Source organism: Gambusia affinis, linkage group LG16 (genome assembly GCF_019740435.1).
Source record: "Gambusia affinis linkage group LG16, SWU_Gaff_1.0, whole genome shotgun sequence".
Classification (NCBI taxonomy): Eukaryota; Metazoa; Chordata; class Actinopteri; order Cyprinodontiformes; family Poeciliidae; genus Gambusia; species Gambusia affinis.
In genome coordinates, this window is record NC_057883.1 from 3003296 (window position 1) to 3026446 (window position 23151).

A 23151-nucleotide genomic window follows, 5' to 3' on the forward strand; every position below is an offset into this window, starting at 1 on the left:
CCCACGGTTCTCGTCCAGATATGTTTACTGACTCGACTGGATTGTTTTTGTTCATGATGGAGAACAAGGAAGAAATCCGTTTTGGGCGTCGCCTTGAAATGCATCCTTAATTAAATCTTCAGCCTCCATTCGGCTCAAATGTCAACAGAAGCTTATTAACGCCTGACATCATCGTCTTTAATAACTTTTGCAAAGTGTAGCAATCTTTTTGCATGTATAAACTTCTGATTCTGACTAAAATCAAAGTTATTTTTGATGATCATAAATGACCTAAAATAGGAAATGTTTAGTCTTATTTAATATTATTATGAAAAACAAAGTTACCTTTTTATACAGTATATATAAATGTCTGATTTCTGCTGTAGTTCTGCTTTACAAAAAGAATTTATTTTCCTGTCGATGAAGCGATTACATTTAAAAACGTTTTCCTGGATAGTTTTGATGTGAGGGTCATACAATGAAACTCCAATATGACTTTTCTTTTCTTTTTTTTTCTTTTCTCAAAGTTGACTTCTGATTGTAATTAAAAGTTTGGACTTACAAGAATCTTCCAAATAAAGAAACTAGCAAAAAAAAAAAAAAAAAAAAGTCTTTACTTGTCTGGCTTTTTGCAAGACAAGTTTGCAAGAGTCTCTTACAACCACAACTCTTGCAAAAAGGTGTGTTTTCTTTTCTTTTTTTGTTTTTTTGTTTTGTAACCTGAAGTACTTGTAGGAAAAATATGCTTTTAACAGAAATTCTTCCAAAATGTCTCAACAGAAGAATGCATGAAGACACAGCAGAGGATGTGGAGTTTACAGAGAAACAGGTCATTTTCTGAAAGAAACAAAAAAAGTTAAATCTTCAACTGATGTGTCACTTACTTATAAAACAGCTAAACGACCAGGAGTAAAAAAAAAAAAAAAGTTGTTTAAAGTAATTTACGAATCCTAGTTCAAGTTTAGAAATGAAGAGATGAAGGCTATCAGCCACCTGTTCACAGTTGTCTTTGATTTACAATAATTGGATCAATACATCTGATGTGTATTTCATGACAGTTTTTTATGATTTTGATTAAAAAAATGCTGGTTTCCTAATTGTTGACTGTATTATGTTTTTATGATGTAAAGCCCTTTGAACAGCCTGGTGGTGAAATGTTCTGTACAAATGAACTTGACTTGATTGACGATAATTAAGCTATAAGATGACATTCAAACAGAATAACTTCCTCTGATTATTATGGAGGTCTCTGACCTCTGACCTCTGACCTCTGACCTCTGCTCCCTCCATCCAGCTGACAGATAGCCGCACCGTTAGCATCACAAAATTTGCTTCTATTATAGCTGACTGAAAAAACAAAGACCATATTAGTTATGTAATATCATTAAGGCAGTTTTTACTGTTGCACTTTGACATGGGAAACATTCTCATGTGTGTCATTTGTTTTCTCTTTCATTGCCAACGACTTCATTTGTTTTGGTGGATATTCACAGTAAAAAAGATCATTTTATGACCTGTTGAAGTTCAGTTCCTCCTGCTGGTTTTCAACATGTTTAAACCAGAAATGAGATAAAGTTTAGAAAATCATTCCTATCCTCCTTGGTCTTTTTGTACAGGACTAAGAATATCACACAACTTTCACATTTATCTTCTCTATTTCTGAATGTGTAGGAACTTATTTTTGAGGCGGCTGTAGCTCGAAGGGTCTTGCAATGAAAACATGCATCGTTGATTCCAGCTTCTTCCCGATGTTAATACTGCTGAGTGGATCTGTGGATATTCAGTTATATTCATTTATTTTTTCAAAATAATTGTCTCAGTTGACGGAATGAAACACGTAGATGAATTTCACGCAGACTTCTGTTTTCAAGACTTTATATTTGTTCGTAATTTTTCTACTTACAACTCATGAAAACACAGCAGTTCATGCTACAGTATTACATCAGACCAATAATAAAACATATGTCTGAAGCTCAGTCATGTGGGCTCAGTGCCATCAACCCCATCAACGTCTAGATTCTAACTTATTGAACATGATTGTATGAGTCAGTACATTCTGGTGAATATGGCTCTAGAGTAAAGTGCTTATTGTTGTCATGACGAAGAGAAAACATCCTCTACATCTGTTTATCATCATACAGTAGAGAGGTTATGTAACTCATTAGAAACAGATAAATAACCCGAAATGAAACTTTCCCAAGATCTTATGCTTGAAACTGAAACATAAAAAAAAGCAAACATATTGAATTCAAACAACACACAAACAGGACAATACTCTATCAAAGTTTTAAAGCTCCAACAGTTAAAATGTTCAGCGTTTCATTTTCACATGATCTCATAGTGTATTTAGCTTTCTAAAGTGATGCTTCCTGTGACGCCTCTGCACTTCAGCATCATGTTCGACGCACCAATGAACACATTCTGACACACCGGGGGGGTAGGAGAGGGGCCGACACCAAACCTGAACAATCTGAGTTAGCTAGTTTGGAAAAAAACGAATTAAAAAACACAGAATATATGAAAAATGCTTCATTTAAAAGAAGATGATCTTTGCTTCTGAACATATTCCTTCACTGGGTTCATTTTTACCGACAAAAAATGTGATGAGAGAAAATATTCACTCATGCTGCACTCCATGACTTTAGAAAACTATCTGCAAATTTAATAACTGTAATAACTACTGTTATTATACTCAAGGCATCTACAGTGGCTCCCAAAAGAACAAACACCCCAGTTACAATTCTGCACATAATTTAATAATCTTAGATCACGATAAATCTGTTTCAAAGGATCTCCGACTTTAATGTGAGACGCATTATGTGCTTATCAACTGATAGACAAACAAATATAAAACGTTTGCGTTGACATACCGTACGTTTAACACAAACTGTTGAGCTTATATTTTCTAGAAATACTTTCTGACTTTATTTCAGCATGGAGTTATTACATTCACACCTGACATTACTTAAAGTTAATCAATTCTGGCAGAATTTGTGGATGTGCTGATGTCATCGTTTAGGTAAGGCCATAGTTTTCACAGAGGGGGAAAAGATCAAAACAATCCTATTGGATGAAGGTATCAGTCAGGAGAAGGTTAATATTTTTCCCAACAGCATCATATAATAGCAGTGACGTGCGGTGAGGTTCATAGCTGGTGAGGCACTGACGTCATCAGAATCAGATTTGCAAATAGATGCATAGATTGACAGCAGTTTACAGGTTATGTTTCACTTCTGCATCCTTACACATACAAACTGTAGCTCACAAAACACACATATTATCTCCTGCTTGATTGAAAGTCCACTTGAGAAAACTTTTTTAGTGTTGTAATGTAGTCATCCATGTCGAAAGTCGGGATAAGCGAGAGGAAAAAAATCACTATCTCTATTGTAATCTATCGCTGCACTTGACTTGCTTCCCGAATCGTTTAGCCTAGCTGGCTGTCACTTACTCGGCAGTTGAGGAGTGAACAAGGGGCAAGAGAACTGCCTGCCTCACCTCGAACCTGTTCTCTGCCGTTTATAATCGCTCATTACACGAAACACGTTACACAAACACAGTTGGTGACAAAAAGCACTGTACATTATATACATAAGCTAAATTATTGGAAATAAGTTCACATATTAAATTTGTTTAAACCATTTTATTGACGCCCTACAGCAACATGCTCTCTCCGCTTAGCAGCCAGCGCAGAGCCAGGGGTTGCGCAATCCAAGGTGAGGCAGAGCTCGCTGCTGCCTCACCGGCATCGCTTCCAAGCATTTGAATGGGAAAATAAGAAAATTCAGCGATTTTGAACAAATAAAAATCGAAATTGGTGAAGCTACATGAAAAATAAATATTTTTTAGTACAAACAACCGGATGAATATAACAATTTAAATTACTTTATGATTATATATTTTCTTTCTTTCCATGATGGCTGGTGAGGCACTGCCTCACCTGCCTCCCCTGACCGCACGTCACTGTATAATAGTATGTATATGGTATCTGGTCATCAGTTACTGAACAACAATCCAACAATCTGGACGAAATCTCCTGATATCTCTATGAAATCACTTTTAATTAATATCAAAGAGGCAATATTCAGTGTTTTTTTTTACGGTACATAGTGACATTTTGTAGCACAATCAAGTAACTATGATCTTATAAAAAGGCTGCATATATTTGTCAAATATGACTTTCTAATTTAAACCTGAAATTGGGTCTTTGTCTCTTTAAAAACTCCTGCTCTTTCTGAAACTCCAAAAGTCGTCACAACATGGTTCCTCTATTAACCCTTTAACAATGTTTTTACCCGCTTTGCTCTGAGAAGTGGCTCCTATAACGAGCTCAGCAGATGAGCAGTGTTTGCTTATTGCTGCTGGCTAGTCTGAAGGAGCTGAGTCAGGGAGTCACTCTGTGAGACAGAAATGCTGCAGCTCTGAGGAGGAGCTTCGTCGGGAAGGCGGAGCTGGGTCCATCGAGTCGTTTTGCACAACTGAATGGTTACCATGGAGATTAAATTATGTCTCAAACATGCATGAAAGAATGAAGGCAACACTCCAGGTTTGTTTTAGATGAGAGAATAATCTCATGGCATGATGCAAAGCTAAAAAAAATCAATTTTACATGATACTGTCCCTTTAAATTTTACTCAGACACTTTTAGAAGGACATGAAATGTCAGCTGTTACTTTTTTCAACTGAATATATATTTGATAATTTGCTTGTTTTTTGGTTTGTTCTTATGTTTAAGCTTTTTTATTTTTATTTTAACTGAATTGACTTATTGCATATTTTTGTGTTTTTTTGCTTTGTAAATTGATCCTACTGTACATGAACTTAACCAATATGTGACTCTAAACCCTCGTTGTTGCTTTCCAGAGCAGGAAACATATAATGTTTAAAAATCAAATATTACGGTTCAGACCCATCTATTTCATAGTTTTAGCTGAAAACAACATCAGTCTTGTGTGCTTTAGCTCATTCCTGGGGCAGTGTCGCTTTGCTGAATGCTCATCATTAAATGTCTGAACTCTGTAATGCAGAGGGAGGAACATATAAGTTCTGTTGCGTGTGCACCGTCACTTACAGACCGAACCGAACTGATCCAGAATCAGTGAGAAAAAGTGCAACGTGGCGTTTCCTGCGACCGGTCCGCATGCAGAGCTTGGACAGGACGTTTCATCTGCAGCTCCCTCTTAGCTGTGTGTTCGCAGGAAACGGAGACAAGAGACAGGCAGGACGGGCAGGCAGTCGGTGCTGGCTGTGACCTGCATGTCCCCAAATAAAACTCGGCCTCTGTCAGTGCTGGTGCTGCCCACTTCCTTTCTGAGCGCGGCGAGTTTCTGCAGGATGAGGTGACGCTCGCGGCCCTTGTGGAGGCCCCTGAAGTACAGAACCGCGACCAGATGTTTCCTGCTGCAGGTGGATGACAAAAATACACACGCAAGTACATTAAACCACAGGTAAGCACAGACAGTATATGTATAAAGTAAGCAGACTCCTCACATTGTGTTAACATTATCTCCATTTGATACAATGTAAAATAGCTTGTACAACAGTTTCAATTTTACTGTCTAGTGTCTGAACAAATCTGAGTGAAAATGTCCAAATTGTGGCAAAACTGTGTCAATATTTTGTTGAGCCTTTTGTTGCTACCATTTTAGACATTAAAGAGGCAGCAGTGTGTGTTTTCCAGCTACATCAAATCATTTTACAGAACAGTCAAGTGTTTTTGTAAAAAAAACAAAAAAACATATCAAATATGACTTACAAGAAAAGAAAAAAAAAGTCTTTAAATTGGGTCTCTGTCTCTTTAAGAAACTCCGCTTTCATGAAGTCATCATAAGATGGCTCCTCTATTAACCCTTTAACAACGTTTCTACCAGCGATGCACTGACAGTGGCTCCTAAAAAGAGCTCAGCAGATGAGCAGTGTTTGCTAATTGCTGCTGGCTAGTCTGAAGGAGTTGAGTTGGTCCACCCAGACACGTTACACAGCTGAATGGTTGCCATGGAGATTAAAGGATTTCTCAAATCATGCATGACAGAATCAAAGCAACACTCCAGTTATGTTTTTGATGAGGGAATAATATTAGAACATGACGTAAAGCTCGAAAAAGTTGATTTTTAATGACAGTAGTTATTAGGTAATTCCCAAATTACAAGTTTCTTTATTCCTTATAAGTAAAGGAACAGAGTAGTGGTTACTGTCAGTGCCCAACAACTTGTAATGAAGGGGCCGTTATGTGTTGCTCTGTGTTTCATTCACCAGAATAAACCCAGATGGAAGTTATTCCATCATAACATAATAATCTTTCTGAATTATCCCAGTATAATAACCGCGCATATAGTCCGTGTGTTTGTCTTATCTCTAAGCATCACATTATTAATCTGTGCTTCCACGGCCATAAAGAGGAAGCTCCGTTTCTTCTCTAATGTCTTCGGTGTTTTTTGTTATTTTTTCACTTCTTTTGACAGCAAAACCACAGATTTCCAACAGACATGACGCAGTGATGCAATAACCTTTTCAAAGGTTTCACTTTGAGTAGGTCATCCAGTTCATCATAAACTGACCTGGAGGGATAGAAAACCGCCTCCCTCAGCTGACTCAAAGCGGCTGCACGCAAACATCCCATCACTCCACATCGTTATTATGCTTTTTCTGGTTTGTCTTATGATTAATTACAGTTTATCTCACACCAGTTCTGTTTTTCTTCCTGTGGAAAGGAAGAAAATGGTATTTCTAAAATCACTCACTCTGTCCACTTACAGCAAGTCTTCCTGCCAGGAGGTTTTGTGTCAGGATCAAATAATAGAATCTGGTATTTCCAATGTTCAACAAATATTGAAATCTAAAATCAGGTTTACCGACACACTGAACAGGTTCCACACTGTTATTATTTACTGAACAAATTCAAGCAAAAATGCTTCCAAGGGGATTTAAAAGGGAAAGTAGCAGCCATGTAATCATCATCAGGCTGGGTTCTCTCACTGGAGCATTCCAGCGTTAGCATGTTGACAGACAGGGAAAACAGCAGGAATGACCTTTAACACGATGCTAACCGTCTGTCCAAGAAGGGTTCTGAGACTTTGAAAGTCAACATTCAACAACGTTTAGATGATGTCAGTTCTTTATATTTCCAAGAGAGAATTTCCCTGAAAAACCACCTGGATGTAAATGTGGGGGAAAAAGAAACGGAAAAAACAAAAACAAAAGAACAAGAACCAACTGTTAAGAGGCATTGCATCCTCTAAAAACAATCTGTAATTAGTATTTTTTTTAAATGCTTTTTTTTTTAATACAGATTTATTAAATAAATGGAGCAAGTAGCAACTATGTACACCAGTGAACCACATCAGCACAACTACTTCTCTACTCCGTGTTATCTTCATCATCATGCCTGTTTGCAAACGATGACAAACCTCCAACAATCTGAGCTTGTGAATAACAAAACACCGTGATGACATCATCACGTCGTCACACCTGAAGTCTGGGTAATGTTCCACTAGAGGCTGCAGATGACTCTTGATGTCTGCCTTGTTGCTTTGTCCGATGATGGTGCTCAGGTCGTGTCCTACATGGTGGAGCCACTCATGGTTCGACTTCTACAGGAGAAACACAAACAAGAAGAACAGGTTCTGCTATGTGGCTTTTTTGTTTTACTGCTATAGTCAGGTCCAAATGTAGGGCAGGACCATACGGCTGAAAATGATATCATAATATAAGCGTTTTGTATCAGTAAGCATCGACAAATATTGATTAGTTTTTGCTTTAGACATCTGGAATACTGCCAAACTGGCAGCGTGACCTTTCCTGTTTCACTCCACGTTGTTGTTATGTAGTTATGAGACACAGTGGTGAAAGCTGAAACTGCTGCTGCACAAGTCACTCAACCGGTTGTTGCTAGGTAACCAAAGAGCGAGTGAGTTAGTTGATGCCTCCCAGTGTGTTTAGCTAATCGTGAGAGATTGGGCAGCTAAAGCCTTCCCTCTGCCTACATTTCCCAGAACGCTAGAACTGCACCTTCCCAAAAGCCTGAACCAAAGTGATCCGCGCCATTTTCATAGGCAAGTGCAGCGCAAAGCATAGATGAACCATGACTTCAAGACAACGAAAAGTACATATACTGACACTCTTGACCAGCGTGCAACAGAAATATAGATCAACAAAGTTGCTTTGTAAAGGAAATACAAACTCTTCATGTGAATAACAAGGTTTTGGAGACTGGCAGAGTGAGTAGATGTAGTAACATACAAGTAGGCCTTAGCTTGCAGATAAAAGCTACATTAGCTGAGCTAATTTTGCCAATTCGGCAGTAAATATCACTGATATTTATCTCAGTATTACTCAGAGGTGGGTAGAGTACTCAAACATTGTAATCAAGTGATGGATGTGATGAACTTACAGTGTTTCTAAGTTAGGAACGAGGTGAGAGCTAGTTCTAAGCTTGTGACTTGTTTGCTGTTTTCATAGCAACTCCATAGCAACTGCCAGCAAGACGGCTGTCAGCTACAAAGTTCGCAGAAGTGTGACATCACATGAGAACTATGCATATTGTATATATTGAATATGTAATATTCTACCAGATGTATCTATTGGTATTGAAAACTTTCTACCAATATTGTTCAGCACATTTCAAACCTCTTTCTCGTGGTTTGGTTCCAACAAGAACCAGCAGGTTTTTTGACACTGGGGCGTAAAAACATGTTTTGTTGTCTCTATGGAGCTCAAATGCTGTCTTAAAAGGCCTGCAGCTAAGTGCACAATCCAGATTAGCTTGTGCTACTGTTTAACTAAATGGTCTGAGTTTAATGCTTATCAAGATTATTTAAGAAATCCGATTTACCATGTCATCAAACAGATTGCTGAGCTTGTTCCACTGTTCGTTGATCTTGGCTGCAGCTTTCTCGTGCTTCCGGTTCTTGCATGAGTAGTTATTCTTCATCAGCTGCCCGACGTATTCCTTCACCACATGGTAATGCAGTCGGCTCGCAAACTCCTGTCCAACAGAGAGAGTGATGGATTATCATAACAGGATGCAACCAGAAAAGACAACGCAGGACTCCAAGTGTGTTTGCATTGCATGATCCGAAGCCATTAGATTATGTGACCTTACACCTACGCTTCCGCCAATTCATTAGTCTGCTGCTGGTCTGCTGGCCGCCGCACCAGACCAAAACAACAATCCACTGGCATGTCTAAGATGGTCGATGAAAAAGATACTCAGTTTCCTTTTCCGTCTTTCAGGGAAATTACCAGACTTTATCTATCCTGGAGGATTACGATCACATATATTATACAAACTTTCCAAGACAGGAATCCCCAAATAGAAGTAAAAGCTGATATTTTTCCAACCAGATCCACATCGAAACGTGTCCAAGACAGACAGGATGTGGGTTGAAAGGACACTTTTTTACAAGAAAACTAAAAATAAAAAGCAAAATTTGCGCTCAGGGAAAAAAAACTTCGGAGGGACAACATAACATCCGTCATTAGATTTAAGAGAAGAATGTGGGACACAACCCTGTGAACACCAACCCAACTCTAAAGTACGAGGCCACGTTTGACATCAACAAAGCTACAAGGAAGATGAAGCCAAAGCGTGGGCGCCAGTTGTGTCCCGTCGTAACTCAAAGTCTCCCAAAAGAAGAATGACCAATGAGCACCAAGGACAACCACAGTCACAGTGTTGGAGTGTCCATCACACAGTTTTAAACTCCGCCTCACAGAAACGTTTCCAGGCAAAACTCAAAAGGTTCTGTGATCACAAAACGGCCAACAAACCCGACTGTTCACTGCAAAAACACAAACTTTTGTTCTAGTTTGTAGTGCAAACATCTTCCTACATCTGAAATAAGACAAAACTAACTTACAAGTAACTTTTAGGAGCTTGTTTTAAGTCAGTAATTGCTTGGTACTAATTTTAAAAAAAGTGCTAGTCCCACTGGCAGATTATTTCACATGTGACATAAAACGTTTTTCCAATGTTATGAGTGAAATAATCTGTCAGTGGAACTAGGGCATCTTCAACAATATGGAGAAATTATTGACTTAAGCTCATCTTTATTTCTTGCTGAGAAGTTATTTGTGAGTTAGTTGTCTCTTATTTCAAGCGTACTCTGCACTGAACTGGGCCAAAAATAAATGGCACCATTCTGTGTTTTTTTGCAGTATTAAACCAGTTCTGCCTGGAGGAATGGGCCAAAATTACTGGATCCAAAGTAGTGAAAACATCCTCTCTCTTATTAGTTTGGCTCTTTGCAATTTAATGTCAGAAACATTCATGTCAGTATTGGTAAAAGTCAGACTTCTATTTTAAACCCATAAAGTCAATTAAGCTATTGTAAACAAAAGTGCTGAAAAGTATTATTTAGTTATCTTTCTGACCAGTGGTATAAAAGTACAATAACAACTTCTTTTGGTGCAGCTTTCAGTGCTCTGTACACAGGATGGAATCAGACCCATAAAATCAGACATTTTTGGGGCCTAGTCAAATCCTCGTCACCTTTACATGCGGAGGCCTCATGGAGTCGCAGTGACGGGAGAGCCGCTGTATCCGGCCGTCGAGTTGTTTGAAGTCGTCGTCGTTGGTGAGCCACTTCCTCGTCATCATCCTCCTGAGGAAGGGCTGGAAAGAAACCACAAGAAGAGGGAGAAAATGTTGCTATTGGATTCTGGGTTAATTTATTTATTTTTTGAATGTTTCCAGAACAAAAAGGTTGATACGACAAGACAAGACAAGACAAGACTAGACAAGTGTCTTTGCTTAGCATTCAAAAAGATTTGCCCTCAGTAAAGATTATTGTAATGTCGTCATAATGACTGAAAATTCAGCAACAATACAGATGTAAAAAAATAAAAAAATGTAAGAAATATAAAGCACGTTTTACATATTCCCCTTCTGGACACGTTTCCTCATGACTCAACTTGTGTGTTTCTGCTAAGTGCCTCATTTCTAGAAATCTAAGCAGCGACTCTGACAAGGAGGTAAAGATCTCGTTTTCAGTTCTTCGTGTTAAAAACAAACCACAACAGAAGCAGCTGGGCTTTAAGAGGAAGCAAACGGATGAAAACAGGAACTGGGAGTTTGCCTCATAAAGCTTCTGTAGTATTTGAAAACACCAGATTACGTTACCTTGACGTCCTCCTTAAACTGCTCCTCCAAAACCTCCATCAGCCTGACGACGAGCCCTTTGACCTCCCGTTTGAAGCCTTCCAGCTGGTGTGGACAGCTGTCCTGGTACCCTGCCATGTGTTCCCTGTCCACAGACGACAATAAGATTTGGTGTGACTTTGAAGCCGTGTTCCTACTCCGTGAAAGCTTTCGTGTTTTTGTCACGTTACAGGATGGATGTGATAGAGAAACAAAAAGCAGAAGAGAACAGAACAGGGTTGTCAAACACATTAGGATTCAATCTTTGGTAGATTACATTTTATTGTAAGTACAGCTGCAGGGTTCCAGAAGTATGTGTCTATCTGCTGTTCTTTCCACTTTCTAACAATAGATGTGGGCCGTTAAAGCTTGGATTGTTGTTTTGGATCCTAAACTTGGTTAAAGTGTCTCCAAAGCGAATTGAGTCCTCATAGTTTGGACGTATTTGTACTTTCGGTGCCCAAAGTCCGAACTGAACTTGGAAAGAAACCTTTTCGGTTTTCGGCGCCATCTTCTTGGAACCGTCTGCAGAAATACATGAATCTAAAGTTTGCCTCTAAACGCTTTTATGGTTCTTCATACTGATTTTTAGAAGGAATCGTGTGTCTGAGTGTTTTTCGCTGAGGAATATTTTATTTGACTGATGAATGACGGTGATCATTTTTTCTGTAATCTCTTGTGTGCCGCTGCCAGTCTTGGCCAGGAATTTCTCTTGCAAAAAGAAGTTTTTGCAAAAGATTTTTCTGGTGAAGTAAAGGTTAAGAAAAGGTCTGATGTGTTCCTCTGTCTTCATCAGCTGTAATCCAAACTGCTACAGGAGATCACAGCCTTCATCAGCTGCAACATTTCATTTCTCTCTGGGGTTAATAAAGTCTGTTTGAACTGAACTGAAGTTAAGGTAACTTTAGTTATAAAGCACATTTTCAGCCACAAGGCAAATCCAAGTGCTTTACATGAATTAGTAGGAAACACAACAAAACAACAAAACCAAAGGAAAGAGCAAAAGAAGAAAAAAAAGAAAACAAAAATGCACAACCCCATGTTAAGAATAAGGAGTCAGTAATTTATACACTAGTAGGGGTTTCTCTGGATTCTTGTTCTGATAATGTTGATCTGAGGTAATGAGTATTTTCTCTAGATAAGCTAATAGGAGTTTATCTAGAGGATTCTAACTCCTGAATTCCTGAACTCCATCATTTATAAACTGGAAGGAGTTTCTCTGGATGATCCTGAACTGTGTCATGTCTGTGTAATCAGACCGGCTGAAGAAAACTTGTTTCTTTAAACATCAGAGCAGCGTGCAGACGGCACACTGAGAGCAGATATAAGGCGAGCAGATAAATAATCCCTGCTGAGTGAAACAGTAAACCACCGAGGCTCAGGATGAGGCCGCCTGGGGTATTCGTCGTGGTTCGGGGCCAGGAGGGGTTGGTTAGAAAGCCTGCATGCTCCAACTACTTCCTGTTTTGTCCCCTTTATAACAGCACTTTCACACTCACTGCTCCATTTCCGTGAAATCACGTGAAACTCTCACGCTTTCCAAGGCTCAGATTAGCCCTGCAGTCTCTCGTGATTATTTCTTTCACCCCTTTGTTGGAGCCCAACCTCTGAGGAAGCAACGTTTTCACAATTTCACTTTCACAATCGAGCTCTCAAAGGTTCTTCTCTCACTCCAGCCTGATCCTCACTCTGCTGCAGCCAGGAAACTCCCAGCAGACGGATGCCTCTGGGATGACGCATCCGAACTCTTCCATCAGAAGAGGTTGGAACGCAGCAGACTCTTCTGATGGAAGAGCTGAAGTTTGTTCTCTGCATTTCAAAGTCAACACACAGAAACAATTCATAATATAGCTCCCAGATTAACTGTGGAGTGAGATTCTGTTCTGAACAGGAAAGTGTTTTTTTTTTGCTAAAACCATTTGAAAAAATTTACTTCTGTTGTTTCAGACTACTTTCAAAATAAAAGCCAGATAAAAGACAAGATGGACCAATCATAAAAGGAAGGAACTGGATGGGACTATAAATTATAACATATAATAATAACACCTTTTGTTTTGCTGCCGGACCAAATAAAGTCTAGTCAGAGATCAGAACCATCTCTGAGTCCACATGTAACACATTCCACCTGAATCCTGAACACGTTTCATACGCAACGCAGACGGACAGAGAGATGGACTGGGTTACATAATGTGTAGATCTGGGCGATGCAAACCTGATAATGGTTTGAAAGTTCATAAATGTACATGTGAACCCAATATAACCTTTTTAAGATTTGTTTTCTTTTTAACAAAGTAGAAATCCTCTCGGGTTCTCTCAGACCGAGACCAAACTAATCACCAAATAAAGATGCCAAAACATGAATGTACTGCAGGTATCATCAGCTTCAGTACATGTTCTTATTATAAACTAAACGAACAAACAAAAAAAATCTGTAACTATCCCTTTAAATGTGTGTCAGCAAGCAGTTGCGAAACTTTGGAAAGATTGTCCAACATTACTTCACAGGTTACAGCAGAATGATCTGCAGAGGAATATCTGGATGTAAATAAAGGAGAGTCCTCAAACGTCTGACAGCTGAATAGGAGGATCTGATCTAAACGGTCACAGGAATCATTTCATTAGAGGAACCCGACTTTTCACCTCAGCTGCAAAATCAACTTTGTGAATAACTCTAGTTTTTTGAGCAAAACAAATTCAACTTTTTTATTCTTTTGGTTCAACCTCTTATTACCAAATTTTCTGTGGAGGGATTTATTCACCTGACTGTGAAGACATTAATACCAACAAAATGACTAAATAGCTATAAATAACCCGGAACCTTACATGGAGATAGACACCAGCACCTCCCCTGACCCCTCTGAGGGACAAGGCTGTTAGAAAATGGATGGATGGATAGAAGGTTTCTTTAATATACACATTAAAGAAACTCTTTAACTCGTCTTTGCTCTCAGTGGTTCTGGTGAAAAACAAAACCTATAAGAAACAAACAAGCAATGCTTAGCCTGCTAGGGACACAAGTGAAGCCTGGAGGCCTGCCAGGCTTATATAACACACTCAGGGAAACACTGTGGCTGAATCAGACCCTTGTCTAAAGTTGATGATTTTGTAAAAAAAAAAAAAAACTCTTTATATTTAAATGGTGTATGTTGTTTTTCTGCCAGAAAACAGAGCCTGAGCAGAGGAGCTGCATCAAACACCAGAGTGAAAACGTCACACACCTCCTGGATTTCTCATTCCACAAGAGGCAGCTTGTGAATCTGCTTTTCTACAGTCTTCATATTGTAGTTGCTGCACTTTCAGAGTTCTGAAAGTGCTAATTTATAATCTGAAGCTCAGTGTTAAATGTGCATCAGAATGTACAACATAGTGCACTCCTTTATCTAATATATACAAGTCATAAACAAAGCGTTTAGTGACTGAAACGACATGCAGCTGCGAGCGGACAGAGCTGCTTCCACGAATCCCTTAGAATAAAGACAACACTGAACTCCTTTATATGACAGAAAGACTCAGGCGTTTTACTTTCTCTTCTAAAGCTTGCCATCTGCAGTCGAGCCCCAGCTTGTCCTCATTCAGTTGTTTTTTTTGTTCATGTGGGCAGAAGTGGGGGCAGCGTGTTTGGCATCTTGTTCTCCTGCAGTGCATTGTGGGTATGTCTATGTGAAACCACGTGACTTACTGTAAAGCCTGAAAGCTGTTGATGTAGGTTATGTGATAGTCGGTCCACAGCGGCTGCGGCTGGAGGGAGCTGCAGTGGCTCTTGAACTGGGTTTCAAATCTGGAGAGCAGAGAAGACGACTTAGTCAGAGGAGAAGAGAGGCAGAGCTGCAAGACTGAAGGGGTTTTTCTTTTTCTTGAACTACTTCCTTTTATGTGAAATTAGAACCACAGATTTCTATGATTTTATGTCATAGAATAGAAGGGGGTGTCCAAAGTGTTGCCTGAGGGCCACTTATGGCCATTGGACTGATTTTCTATGGTCCCCAACTGCAAATCAGGAATTTTTTGTATATGTACATATTTTTTTTCCCCCATGAGCCCCAAATAATCTGCAAACTGGAGGCCTTTTCTTTGAATGAGACGAACATGCAAAACTCCATTTCAAGTTTTTCAGGTTGTAACTTGATGAAGAGGCACGTCCAGCGAAAGCTAATCTGAGGAAGAACACGTAGCCAAAGTTTTGGCATTGACAGTCGCAGTTTGTGAACTTTAGAGCTGACAGATCCCCTGTTTTTAGATCATTCAGCAGTAATCAGAATCATGTTGATATCAATTGACTGCAAAAATCTTTTTTCAGTTTAAGAAGTGTACAGTCTGACAATGACCTAAATCTAAAACCCTTGTTTAGCTTCCTTTAAGCGTTCAAATTAACTACGTGCAAACGAGTCTTGTTTCCACTTCCATGATGTTTTTGAAACGAATCTCATATTTTGTCATTGATTTGACTCAATGAATGCCTCGGTGTGAGTGCTGTGTGGGGACCTCCTTGACATTCCCATAACGTCTCCAGAAGAGGAAGTTGCCACATTTGAAGAAAAACCGAGGAGGGAAACACCTACACACGTCCATTCCTGACCCACATGACATATTGCTAAAGTAGAAATATATATATACATTGTTATAACTGACAGACCGACACTGTGAGGAGGATTTGTGTTTTTCTCTGTGTTAATTTAGGTTTCTGTGTAATTTAGTCTCCATGTTTCCTGTCTACCCCTTGATTGTTCCCAGCTGTGTCTCATTTCCCTGATTACCCTCTGTGTATTTAATCCCACCTCTGTTCTTTCTTGCTGTCAAATCTGTTGTGTCTAATCAGGCTTGTCAGTCGTCAGTCGTTCTACCAGTTGCTACCAGATATGAGCTCTTAGCCTTCCACTCATTCTGTGCTGCCTGGACTTTGTATTTGTATTTATATCATCCTTAAAAACATCATTCTTTCACCCTAACCTGGGTCCTTGGTTTCATCCTCACCACCTCTTCACATTTCATGACAAACACAAAGTAACACATGATTGTAGAGTGGAAGGTCAGTGACACACGGCTTCAGAATCCCCTCCAATAGAAATGGAGAAATTGAGATCTGACTTTATCTGAATAATGTCTTGTGTTTTTATTTGGCCACATTTTGCGTTTACTATAAAAACAGTTCGGCTGTTTTTATAGTAAACAGCCGAACTGTTTACTATGTCTAATGACAGGCTTTACAGAGCTCAGTGAAATGCTCTGGATCCTTCCAAACGTTTTCCTCCCCGACCGTCTGCTGGGCTCCTCACAATTTATGATTCTGTTTGTTCAAACCTTTGAGGCCAGAAACAGATTTACTGCATCTAGAACAGCTAAAGACACTTAAACTGGATTTTATTCAAGGGGATCAAAGTAAAGGAGACTGGATGCAAATGTACATCATACTTCTCAGATTTTTATCTGTAGATTTATGAGTAAACTACCCTCTGCTTCACAATTAGTGGCAACATGTAGGTCTTTTTCACAAGATTCAGTTTTTATATATATATATATATATATATATATATATATATATATATATATATATATGTATGTGTGCCATAAAGTCAAGTATAGATACAAAAACTGAATATGTGAAAAAGCTTAGATGATATGAATATTTTGGAAATGTCTCCCTAAACTATTTGAGCTTTTGACCCGTTAGTTACATAAATTCAATGGTATTTTGAGACTTGAAAATAAAATCCCAACCTGTAGTTCATAGATGTTGTAGCGCCATCCAGTGGGGAGCTGACCTCACTGCATCTAACAGTGTGGAGCTAAATCACGGTCATGAATTTGCTCAAAAGAAAAACACAATTTGAAACTGGAAAAAAAAACTTAAAACTGAAAAGTAGACTTGGACTTTTGTTTCCAGTTTCAAATCTATTTTCAATCTATTTTGTCAGTTTCAAACTTTTCTTCAGATCCAAAACAATTTTTCTCTTTTAAATCTTTTTTTTTTTTTTTTTTTTTTTTGGCTTCACTTATTTTTTTTACTGAACAAAGTTTGAGTTTTTCACTGGTATTAATCTGATAGGTTTACTTTTGGTTGTATCTGCATGTTTTTACTTAATTTGAAGAGGTTTTGTGTGAGATGATTGTGATGGTTTCCAGAGCCACTGAGTGAAAGTTTCTTATGGAGATCTTTCCTTTATTTTACACCAAATCCTTTTGATCACAATAATTTACATAATCAAGACTTAAGATTAATTCTAACTTTTTGTGCATGTTATTAAAATTAGTATTATTTGTAATCATACTTCCTGGGAAATCTTTTCAACTCCTCCAGGCAGGAAGCGATGACTTTCTTCTCCAGATCCGGGTCCAGTTTTCTCGAGTGGTCCACTCTTCCTTGAACCGCCTGCAGGCAGAAACAGGAACATGAAGCTCTCTGCTTCCATCTGGTGGACACAACCCTGCATTACATGTCAGATTATATACTTTTATGTGCAAATTTAATGAACAGGTCTATATATAATCCAATGGAAAATATAGAGGCTGAAAAAGAGACAAAAATGTACAAAAGCCAAATATCACAATATTAATCATATCATATCCAAAACCAAAACATTTCCCACAGAGCTGGGAAACAGAAGTGGTTGGCTGTTCTGTCCATATTAAACCAAAATGTGAGACCATTTCTAATAAAAGCACTGAAATAATACACTATAAAAGTGAATTTTGGAGAGTATTAAAAAATAACCATTCGAGTTTAAAAGTTAAAGTTGAAACAAGCACAATAGTTTGCTTAAAAATGGCTGAACTTTATTAAAATTAACTACTTCACTTTAATAAGAAGTTCCAGCTAAACATTTTGATTAGAATATAACTGAAGATACTCAGTCAGCTTATGTGTTTTTCATGTAGAGTTAGCAGCACAAGGATACAGCTGATATGTTCACATAGGTTAGATTATTAATTAATACACTGATTGAAAATGATCTTTTCTACTGATAGGTAGAATTTAAAAGCGGAATGAAAATTTGACTTTGTTTTATTTAAGTTGTTAAATCTTCATAATATCTTATCACAAACATAGATTTATTTTTTAATTACTCTGCTTTTTATTAGTTAAATTGAAGCAGAATGATTTATCACTACGGGCGTCTTACAGTCCAAATGTCCATGGGAAACGGAGAGAGAAGCAGGTTGTCTTCTCTTTGGGGCTCCGTCTTGTCTTTCCACACAGTCTCGTGTTCGAGCTCAATCACTCTGTCCAGCACAGCGCTCATGTCCTCCTGCAGCACACACACACACACACACACACACACACACACACACACACAGAGAGAAGCAGCAGGCCAGCACTGTCAAAACACGAGTCTCAGCTGGAAGGAACAGGATCATTTCAGGCTGATTACTTGGAAATTTGATTTGAGCTGAAATCACGAGTCTCAGCTGGAAGGAACAGGATCATTTCAGGCTGATTACTTGGAAATTTGATTTGAGCTGAAATCTCATTTTCTTGTTCGTAAATGCCAGTTCAATCTCAGGGTGTGTTCATTTGTCTGTTTTAAAAGACGCGTCCAAAAATAACACTGCAGTCAACATGAAGAAGGGTTCCTATTTGCTTCAAAAGTAAAAGTGCAACAAGGTAATTTTATTTTATTTTTTTACAAATTTACTGAACTTTCACATTAAAGTTAAAATGTCATCACAAATATTTATATACTCTGGCAATCCAGCGACTAGCAAGCTTAAAGAATACAAGATGTATAATAATAATAATAATAATAATAATATGTTTCAATAACTATTTCATTTTAGCTGCTTCAAGGACAGAGTGTAACGGCACACGCTTCACATTATGCTCACTGTTCCCCAAATTAAATCTGAATATGAAGAACTATCTTTCCATTATGCTGCAGCAAAAGACTGGAACAAACTTCAAAAAGTGATCAAGTTGAGCATGTTTGTATCATTAGGAACTTGTAAATGTATTTTAAAGAAACCTGCATATATTTCCACTAAAAAAGTAATGTCAATTCTGTCCTTTGCCCTTGTCTCTGTATTGTTTTTTTTTTTACTCTTTTATGATTTCAACAGTGCTGCTAATGTTTGTTGTTTATAGTAAAGGGTCCAGCTTGACCTCCCTCTGCGTTCTTCCCTCCCCACCAGGTTGTTACTGTAAGTAAGAATTTGTTCTTAATCACTCACCTGAAAAAAAGAAATATCAATAATGGAACCAAAGCAAAGGCTGGTGAACAAAATAAAATAAAAAAAGTGCAGAGGTCCTTATATAATTTTTTTCTAAGCTAACAGCAGTTTATCCTGATCCTACCACCACCATGGTTTGACTGAGGCAAATTATCCATAAACTCTGTCAGCTGCACTGACTTTTAGTAAATAAAACCATTTCAGCAGCAGATGACAATCACCACCGACTGTGGGAACTTCACACAGGACAATGCGTTCTTCTTCCTCTCTTCCTGCAGACTCTGGGAACGTGATTTGAAGTCATGAAAAAAATGGCTCTTCTGCCAAATCTTTAACAACGTTTTTACACTGAGAAGTAGCTCCTATAATGAGCTCAGCATGTGTGCAGTTCCTCCAGGTGTTTGCTAATTGCTGCTGGCTAGTCTGAAGGAGCTGAGTGGGGGAGGGCTGGACTGTGAGCAGAAGCTCAGAAGCTTGGAAACTGCAGCTCTGTGGAGGAGCTGTGTCTTGAAGGCGGAACAAGATCCACCCAGGCGTTTTTCACAACTAAATGGTTGCCATGGAGATTAAAGGATTTGTCAAACGTTCATGAAAGAAACAAATCAACACTGGGGGCATTGTGTTGCTGCTGGCTGAGGCCTTGAGTTTCTCATCTTGCTTTTTTTTCAGTAGGCTTGTTCTTGTTGTAAAGACCTGTGTGATTTTTATCTTGAAAGGTGGTATAGGATTTGCTTTTCTTTCTTTTTTTTTGTTACCTTTACTTTGCAGCAGTACTTCTCCAAAAGCTGCTTCAGGAATCCTTCCTGTAGTTGCATTTCAGCGCTTTCTTCCGCCATGTCCGGCTGCAAGGAGAAACTTCCCAAGATCTTCTCACTGTCGGAGTGAAAAGAAAACCAGTCACATGTTGTTGTTGTAACATTTGACTGGCACTGAAGCAAACGAAAAAAAAACATGTCCCACTGAGGGAAGGCCTTGTGGGAGCAGACCTGTTGACTTGGAGTCAGATCTGATCACACGACTTCCTCATGACGTGAGAAAAAAAAGTAGAATATCAAAAAAATCCAGAATTTTCTAAGCATTGCAGCCAATTGCAGTATGTCAGGGAATTAATTAATATTATCAGACTTAGTAAAGTTTCAGTGGTCAATCTCTACATTGCAGTTTAGAGTATTGTAATATACAGACTTTGTTTCAAAGTAAATACAAAGAAAGTTTCATGTACTTGACTGTGGAATTCATGACTCTAACTAATTTGTGAGAACAGTGTTTATGACCTGAACTGAATGTTTCCATTCTGCCCATACTAAGATTTTTTTTTTTTATATCAGAGCAGCTGGGGGGTTTTTTTAGACTCCAAATTTGTGTTTCAAGCACAACATGTTGGTTTGGTGTGGTCTGATTCAACAGCAAAACAAAGTTAAAAGATCAGCAAAATGATCTGTGCTGTTTTTTAAAACTTCCTCCTCAGCGCCTCCCTTTTGCCGGTACTCCAGTTCCCTAATATGTGTTTATGTGCTGCCCAGACATGTTTGTTTTCTGTTGTGAGTGTTGATGCAAACACCCCTACAGATCATTCAACTCAGGTGTGTCGACGGCTCCTGTGAACATCCATAAAGAATGGCTTTCAGGAACTTTGTGAATTCCTTCATGGTACCATGGTAGGTTGCAAGTTGTGCAATTTGTCCAGTTGTGAAATTTCCTCCTTACAAAATTTGATAGTAATCTGCTCCTCGTATTATGACAAAGTGGGAGCAACTCAGTTTCAAATTCTTAGGCCACATAAAAGCTCGATCAATAGATGCTGAGCCAAAGAGGACGCAAAGGCTGCCAGCTTTCTGCAGAGACCATTGCAACAGACCAGCAAGCGTCATCTGTCTTTCTGGTTAGCACACTACATTAGCAACCCAATGTACAAGTGTGGGTTTGCCAGTTGCCGTGAGGCCAACACAACTGGAGAACTGTAGTAAAACTAGACTGTTTCACAGTGTTGTTGAGAAAGAACCTGACTAAGATGCAGAGAATCCAGAAGAATGTCCACAAATCTCAATAAACACACTCCTAAATCTTGTGGAAAACCTTTAGTAGATGATTTAACAATGGGATGTCACTCAAGTTCATTTACCACTGTGTGTCTGTGTGCTAGATGACCTTCAAGAGTATCTGACCACACAACCTGTCACAGGCACCGTCATCTTGCATGGCTTCTGCTCCAGGGAACATTTACGCTGGACAAGGGACCAGTAGGTCTCAGCGTTGTTCTCTGATGAAAGTCGATTCATGTTGAGCAGAAATGATAGCAACCAATGATGTTGGCGGCATCAAGGAGAGCGCCAGGCATCAGCCACTGTTGTCACCAGATGAGCCTTTGGTGGTGATGAAGTTTTAGTGTCCTTGTGAATAGTACAGTGACAAGACCACACTACCTGAATCACACTATCACTCTAGTCATTGTGTTTCTGCTTGAACAACACAGGTCTGATTTCATCTTTATGGACAGCGGTGCTAGAACTCATCAACATTAAATCGGTAGGGAAGAGCTACTGAAAACTAAGGTACCTTGAATGGAGTGGCCAGAAATTTCTCCAGACCTGAATTTTATTTTTTAAAATACCTCTGGTACCATCTGATTAGTCATGTAGAGACTCTTAACTCTGTAGAATCTGGATGACCCAAGGACCATCCTTCAGGAAGACTGGGACACCATGCCTCCATGAACAATGAATGACTTGTGAACAGCATAAGATGTTTTTGTTGACAGTCAAGGCCACATGACACGTTACTGAGACATTGACATTTTTGTTGTCAACCAGCACTGGTTGTTAGAGTTTGTTTCAGTGCATTGCTTGACATGAGGAACTCCCCATTACAGGATTCTACATCGATGCCCTATTGTTTTACTAGGGTGACCAAACGTCCGTATTTCCCGGGACATGTCCGTGTTTCACGTCCTGTCCCGGGCGTCCCGGGTTTTTTTTTTAGAAAGTGAGGAAATGTCCTGTTTTTTAAATTACTTTAATTGGACCATTAAATTTATATATAGTGTTTTGTGGTCAATATTATTTTACCATTTTATTAATGTGTGTTGCCAGTTTGGATCAGGCTTCCTATCAAGCTATAAGAATGATAGAAAACATGCTAACAAAAAGCCTCAGACCTGCAGCTCATAGGAGGTTCTAGACAGGCTAACAGAAGCGGCTCTTTGGGTCACTTCTACAAGTTTATGTCCTGGGAGGGTGGGGGGCCCCGGTAAGATGTTCGCATCCACCTAAAAAATATGTAGTTGCGCCCCTGGCTGTGGTAACAGAAGAAAACTATAAATATATGGCTACACTTAACTTTACTGGATGGCTAGCTCGCTGTTACTGTCTCTTACTCTGCGTCCCCTAGAGACCTTTGTTGGAAATGTTGGTTTTTGGAAGGTTGCAACAAAATTATGCATCCCATTTAAAGAGTGTATCGTAGAAAGAAACACAATGTTCAGTACAGGTAAGGATGCAAATTATTAATTAATGAGTTAATCTAAAGTTGATTAGATTAAAACAGAAAATTATGGCTGTGGTCAAAGTGCAAGAATAAATACACTGAAAAAAATACCTCTATGGACGAGAGTAAAAAAAATCATGGAAAGGTTTTCCACCTGATTACTTTGCTTTATTTCAGCACCATGTGATTCTGTTACTCCTATTTAAAGCAAATGTGTTAGGTCAATTTAATTTATTAAGGTTAATCTAATTTAAATAAAATGAGTTGGCTCAACTTATTTTATTATGGTTATTCCAATTTAAAGCAAATGTGTTGGTTCAATTTAATTTATTAAGGTTGATTCAACTCATTTACTATAGTTGAACCCAATGTAATTTAAAAGAGCCAAC

The 23151-nt window shown here is 38.7% G+C and overlaps 1 protein-coding gene across 1 annotated transcript in view; it reads right to left on the minus strand.

The window, feature by feature from the left end:
• Window positions 1-1505: 1505 nt before the first annotated feature.
• Window positions 1506-23151, minus strand: part of exoc3l4 (exocyst complex component 3-like 4) — a 32928-nt gene continuing 11282 nt past the window's right edge. The window contains exons 5-13 of the mRNA XM_044142834.1: window positions 20035-20152; window positions 18235-18360; window positions 17383-17483; window positions 14796-14894; window positions 11099-11222; window positions 10469-10591; window positions 8810-8962; window positions 7447-7568; window positions 1506-5379 (exon numbers count right to left, since the gene is read on the minus strand). Coding sequence (XP_043998769.1) covers window positions 5160-5379; window positions 7447-7568; window positions 8810-8962; window positions 10469-10591; window positions 11099-11222; window positions 14796-14894; window positions 17383-17483; window positions 18235-18360; window positions 20035-20152 — 1186 coding nt within the window. The 3' untranslated portion in view covers window positions 1506-5159. The remainder of the gene's footprint in view (window positions 5380-7446; window positions 7569-8809; window positions 8963-10468; window positions 10592-11098; window positions 11223-14795; window positions 14895-17382; window positions 17484-18234; window positions 18361-20034; window positions 20153-23151) is intronic.